This window comes from Sinocyclocheilus grahami, unplaced genomic scaffold (genome assembly GCF_001515645.1).
Source record: "Sinocyclocheilus grahami isolate Dianchi unplaced genomic scaffold, SAMN03320097.WGS_v1.1 scaffold2071.1, whole genome shotgun sequence".
NCBI lineage: Eukaryota > Metazoa > Chordata > Actinopteri > Cypriniformes > Cyprinidae > Sinocyclocheilus > Sinocyclocheilus grahami.
In genome coordinates, this window is record NW_015507250.1 from 27,049 (window position 1) to 33,197 (window position 6,149).

General features: G+C 43.2%; 1 protein-coding gene across 1 annotated transcript; it reads left to right on the plus strand.

Moving 5' to 3' along the window:
- The first annotated feature begins 843 nt into the window (after positions 1 to 843).
- On the plus strand, positions 844 to 2,859 carry LOC107573934 (kinesin-like protein KIF1C). Its single transcript, XM_016260396.1, has one exon. It carries the CDS (start codon positions 1,013 to 1,015, stop codon positions 1,796 to 1,798), a length of 786 nt encoding a protein of 261 aa, XP_016115882.1. The 5' UTR covers positions 844 to 1,012; the 3' UTR covers positions 1,799 to 2,859.
- Positions 2,860 to 6,149: the final 3,290 nt, after the last annotated feature.

Consider the following 6,149-nt stretch of genomic DNA (forward strand, 5'->3'; position numbering starts at 1 on the left):
ACAAACCTTCGGATGTTCATTCATGTTTATTTCTTGCTGCTATTAAAGCAGAGGAGATGATCTCTCACTCCACATTAAACAGCACCAAAACGGCATTTAATATTTTAATATTGTAATAAAATGGACAGAATTTGAAATCTGAGACTTTGTTTCATATCAAAAGTAACAAATCACAACGCTTATTGTGATTTATTGGATGGGAGGCGCTACAATGTTCCGTTCATTATCTGACAGGCGAGACTAATCGATTCTTGGGATTTATGAATCAGTATTGTTTCATAAAAATGAGAATCAATTAAAATTGAGAAATCAATATTTTTTACCCAGCCCTATAATTTACAGATTTATTTACTGTAGATGACATTTCAAACACTTTCAGTCTTTTTGTTTTTCTTTTTTTCATTTGCTTTCTTTAATTTGTTCTTTTTGTTTATTTTTTGTTTTCCTTACATTCTCTTTGTTTCGTTATTTCATTTTCTTTCGTTTCTTGTTGATTTTCTATGTTTTTGTTTATTTCCTTTTTTTCTTTCTTTCTTTTTTTCTTTCTTTTTCATTTTGTTTTTCTTTGGTTCGTTTTTCCTTTAGTTTTATTCCGTTTTGTTTTCTATTACTTGTTTATCTTTTTTTGTTTGTTTAATTTTCTTTATTTTTTCTTATGTTTTTCTTTCTTTCTCTTTAAGGCCAATAAACCTCATTTTGCAGACAAGCCTTACTAAACCAACATTCTAAGATTATCTTGACAAACGTTCAGTTGCATTTTGAATTCTGAATTTTGCAATTCTGCAACCTTTTTGTTAAATCGATTAAAATTTAGAAATTCAGTTGGAATTTAAAGGCATTCTCAACTCAATTCTGAATGGAGACAGTAATGGATGACATGATTGTGTTTGTGTAGGATAATGACGATGAATCAGAGGAACTGCCTGCATACGGCGATCAGGGGCGGGGCGATGAGCAGGATGGGTGTGGCTCTCTGGAGCCCCTCCCCAAAGAGAAGCGAGTGTCACTGCTGATGGAAGAAGACCCCGCCTTCCGCAGGGGCCGCATGCGCTGGATCAAACAGGAGCAGTTGCGTCTGCACAACCTGCAGCAGCAGCAGATCACCAAGCGTCTGCGCAGAGGGGGCGGAGCCGGGGGCGGGGAGGGCGTGGTCCACCTTCCTGGAACAGGTCGCTTCATTCCCCCTCAGGACTGCAAGCTGAAATTCCCCTTTAAGAGCAACCCGCAACACCGGCTGTCCTGGGGCCCGAATGTGTCCGTCACGGTGGATGACCTCAAGGATGATCGCAACGAGGGACGAGGCCCCGCCCCCGGCGTGCCATTACTTCCTCTACCTTTCCAAGTGCCGGTTGTCATGCGCGCGCCCTCCCCCAGTCTCCCCTGGCAACCTCGCCAATACAGCAATGGTAACTTTGGCAATGGCAACTATGGCAACGGCAATCCGTTTCCTCCGCAGCAACAGTGGCACTACAGGCGCAACTCACTGGACAGCAGCACCGTGCCTGGCAACCAGGGTTACTATAGCAATGGGCACCACAACAATAATGGCTCACAGCATACGGGACGCGGTCGCTATCGGCGACAATCGCCGGGCCCTTGCACACGTGGGGAGGGGGCGTACATGCAAATGTACGTCAATCATCAGCGGCCCGCCTTCCAGACCTACCAGACTCTACCGCACACGCTCGCGGATCAACAGCACGGCAAAAACCAAAAACCGCAGGGCTACGTCACCCCGCCACGCATGAGACGGCAGTACAGCGCCCCCGACCTGAAGAGTAAAGAAACGCCCATCTGATGTGTGCGTGTGACCGTTGTTTTACTGCCGTTCACTTATGATGTCATGAATACAAGCCGTGTTGTTTTGATAGTTAGTTAACAGTCTCCTGTAGGCAGACTATCAGTAGAAAGAGTTAATTCTGGCCAAGAACCGCCCACTTTAGACAGGAAGAGAGTGTCTGAGTGACAGTTAAGACCCGTTCGCAACGAGAACAATAACTATGACGATGAAGGTTTAATATTCATTCTAAAGGTGCGCTCACATTTACTGTAGTTCTGCTAATTTTTGCAGGCGAAATCAAGTTGTTTTAATAGGAATCTACGGGATTGGGTTATAGTTATCATTCTTGGTGTGAACGGGCCTTTAGACTCCTGGGCATCCAATCAGATTAGAGCTTGTGATTTTTGGAAAGCTCTCATTATTTTAAGTGCAGTATGCATGTATGGGCGGTCCGAAACTAGTTAACCCAAACTGACCCAAACTCTGCACAGTCGCCACGTCACTACTCCGTCTGTGTGTGTTTTTGCTGTTGTTCAGGATCACGTACCTCTCCGCAATGACTCGGCCCAGGACTAGTTTTGCATTAGTTTTGGGTGTTTGTATGTTCAGCCTCAATGTGCCTTATTGAGATGCCAATAACCTCAGAACTCACTGAAGGAAACGCCATGGGAGTGTGTGAGTGTGTGTGACGCTGATGATTTACTGTGTGAGATGTGAGATGCAGGAGAAATTTCTGATGCCTGATTCATGGATATGGTTCTTTTGAACTGGTTCTTGCTAATGATTCATTCACCTGATTCACAACAGAACAACTCAAATCACCTTAAAGGAAGGTTCCAGTTACAGTACATGTTCAGATGCTGTTCGTCACCAGCTAGAATCATTTGACTCACCCTTAAGTGTTTATTTTATTTTAGTCTTTTAACTTTTTTTTTCATTGCATTGCAGTAATGGTCTTTAGTGTAATAAACTGAGCCAGATGATCAATGTTAATCTACACAAGACTTCATCCCACTCGTCGATTCACCTCGTTTACAGCTCAAATAATGAACATTTAATCAGAAATGTTTAATCTGAGAAGAAAAAAAACTTCTGGAAACATCACTGAATGACTTACTTCCTCTACCTTTCCAAGTGCCGGTTGTCATGCGCGCGCCCTCCCCCAGTCTCCCCTGGCAACCTCGCCAATACAGCAATGGTAACTTTGGCAATGGCAACTATGGCAACGGAAATCCGTTTCCTCCGCAGCAACAGTGGCACTACAGGCGCAACTCACTGGACAGCAGCACCGTGCCTGGCAACCAGGGTTACTATAGCAATGGGCACCACAACAATAATGGCTCACAGCATACGGGACGCGGTCGCTATCGGCGACAATCGCCGGGCCCTTGCACACGTGGGGAGGGGGCGTACATGCAAATGTACGTCAATCATCAGCGGCCCGCCTTCCAGACTCTACCGCACACGCTCGCGGATCAACAGCACGGCAAAAACCAAAAACCGCAGGGCTACGTCACCCCGCCACGCATGAGACGGCAGTACAGCGCCCCCGACCTGAAGAGTAAAGAAACGCCCATCTGATGTGTGCGTGTGACCGTTGTTTTACTGCCGTTCACTTATGATGTCATGAATACAAGCCGTGTTGTTTTGATAGTTAGTTAACAGTCTCCTGTAGGCAGACTATCAGTAGAAAGAGTTAATTCTGGCCAAGAACCGCCCACTTTAGACAGGAAGAGAGTGTCTGAGTGACAGTTAAGACCCGTTCGCAACGAGAACAACTATGACGATGAAGGTTTAATATTCATTCTAAAGGTGCGCTCACATTTACTGTAGTTCTGCTAATTTTTGCAGGCGAAATCAAGTTGTTTTAATAGGAATCTACGGGATTGGGTTATAGTTATCATTCTTGGTGTGAACGGGCCTTTAGACTCCTGGGCATCCAATCAGATTAGAGCTTGTGATTTTTGGAAAGCTCTCATTATTTTAAGTGCAGTATGCATGTATGGGCGGTCCGAAACTAGTTAACCCAAACTGACCCAAACTCTGCACAGTCGCCACGTCACTACTCCGTCTGTGTGTGTTTTTGCTGTTGTTCAGGATCACGTACCTCTCCGCAATGACTCGACCCAGGACTAGTTTTGCATTAGTTTTGGGTGTTTGTATGTTCAGCCTCAATGTGCCTTATTGAGATGCCAATAACCTCAGAACTCACTGAAGGAAACGCCATGGGAGTGTGTGAGTGTGTGTGACGCTGATGATTTACTGTGTGAGATGTGAGATGCAGGAGAAATTTCTGATGCCTGATTCATGGATATGGTTCTTTTGAACTGGTTCTTGCTAATGATTCATTCACCTGATTCACAACAGAACAACTCAAATCACCTTAAAGGAAGGTTCCAGTTACAGTACATGTTCAGATGCTGTTCGTCACCAGCTAGAATCATTTGACTCACCCTTAAGTGTTTATTTTATTTTAGTCTTTTAACTTTTTTTTTCATTGCATTGCAGTAATGGTCTTTAGTGTAATAAACTGAGCCAGATGATCAATGTTAATCTACACAAGACTTCATCCCACTCGTCGATTCACCTCGTTTACAGCTCAAATAATGAACATTTAATCAGAAATGTTTAATCTGAGAAGAAAAAAAACTTCTGGAAACATCACTGAATGACTTAAATCAAGAACCACTTCATTGAAACGAACCTGCCGAATGAAATGATTCAGACTAGAGGAGAGAAATGAGATGAGAAATGAGAAACACATAAGTGTGATGGGCTGGAACAAGTTTACGCTGATGACTGACAGCTGTCAGTCACTGATGATGATGATGATGGTGAAAGTGATGTGGAGAGTTCAAAGGTCAATGAAATGGACATGTGGAATAAAGATGCTAGGTGTGTGAGTTTTAGAGTTGATGTTTTTTAGGATTTCTGTTGGGTTTTTTAAGTGAGTGAACGTGCTGATGACATGTTTTAAACTTAATCAGAAGGCTGAAATATTTTGACTATTTATTTGGAATATGAGTCCTGTGCCTTTGTGCCACAGACAGTCGTTTTGAACACAGTTCAACATTATTTTTGAGTGGCAGATTTAAATCAGTCCTGCTTGCGTGAGGCTGCAGTGGTGCATCATGCTGGATGCTCAGAATCTCAGTAGAGAATCGCACTGAAAAGTCCCACTGGAAAATCTCACTGGAGATTCCCGTTGGAGAATCTCTCTCAGAAGAGTCTCACTGGGGAATTTCTCTAGAGATTCTTAAAAAGATTCCCACCAGAGATTCCCACTGGAGAATCTTAAGAAGAGACTCACTGGAGATTCTTAAGAAGATTCCAACAGAGATTCCCACTGGAGATTCTTAAGAAAAGTACCACAGAGATTCCCACTGGAGATTCTTAAGAAGATTCCCACAGAGATTCCCACTGGAAGATCTCTCTATAAGAGTCTCCCTGGGGAATTTCTCTAGAGATTCTTAAGAGGATTACCACCAGAGATTCCCACTGGAGATTCTTAAGAAGATTCCCACAGAGATTCCCACTGGAGATTCTTAAGAAGAGTTTCACTGGAGATTCCCACTGGAAGATCTCTCTATAAGAGTCTCCCTGGGGAATTTCTCTAGAGATTCTTAAGAGGATTACCACCAGAGATTCCCACTGGAGATTCTTAAGAAGATTCCCACAGAGATTCCCACTGGAGATTCTTAAGAAGAGTTTCACTGGAGATTCCCACTGGAAGATCTCTCTATAAGAGTCTCCCTGGGGAATTTCTCTAGAGATTCTTAAGAGGATTACCACCAGAGATTCCCACTGGAGATTCTTAAGAAGATTCCCACAGAGATTCCCACTGGAGATTCTTAAGAAGAGTTTCACTGGAGATTCCCACTTGAAGATCTCTCTATAATAGTCTCACTGGGGAATTTCTCTAGAGATTCTTAAAAAGATTCCCACCAGAGATTCTTAAGAAGATTACCACAGAGATTCCCACCAGAGATTCCCACTGGACATTCTTAAGAAGATTGCGACCAGAGATTCTTAAGAAGAGTTTCACTGGAGATTCCCACTTGAAGATCTCTCTATAATAGTCTCACTGGGGAATTTCTCTAGAGATTCTTAAGAAGATTACCACCAGAGATTCCCACCGGAGATTCTTAAGAAGAGTTTCACTGGAGATTCCCACTGGAAGATCTCTCTATAAGAGTCTCACTGGGGAATTTATCTAGAGATTCTTAAAAAGATTCCCACCAGAGATTCTTAACAAGATTACCACAGAGATTCCTACTGGAGATTCTTAAGAAGAGTCTCACTGGAGATTCTTAAGAAGAGTCTCACTGGAGATTCTTAAGAAGAGTTTCACTGGAGATTCCCACTGGAA

What these genes read in the sequence shown, in the direction of transcription:
- LOC107573934 (XM_016260396.1), top strand. Translation starts at nt 1,013, where the DNA reads ATGGAAGAAGACCCCGCCTTCCGCAGGGGCCGCATGCGCTGGATCAAA.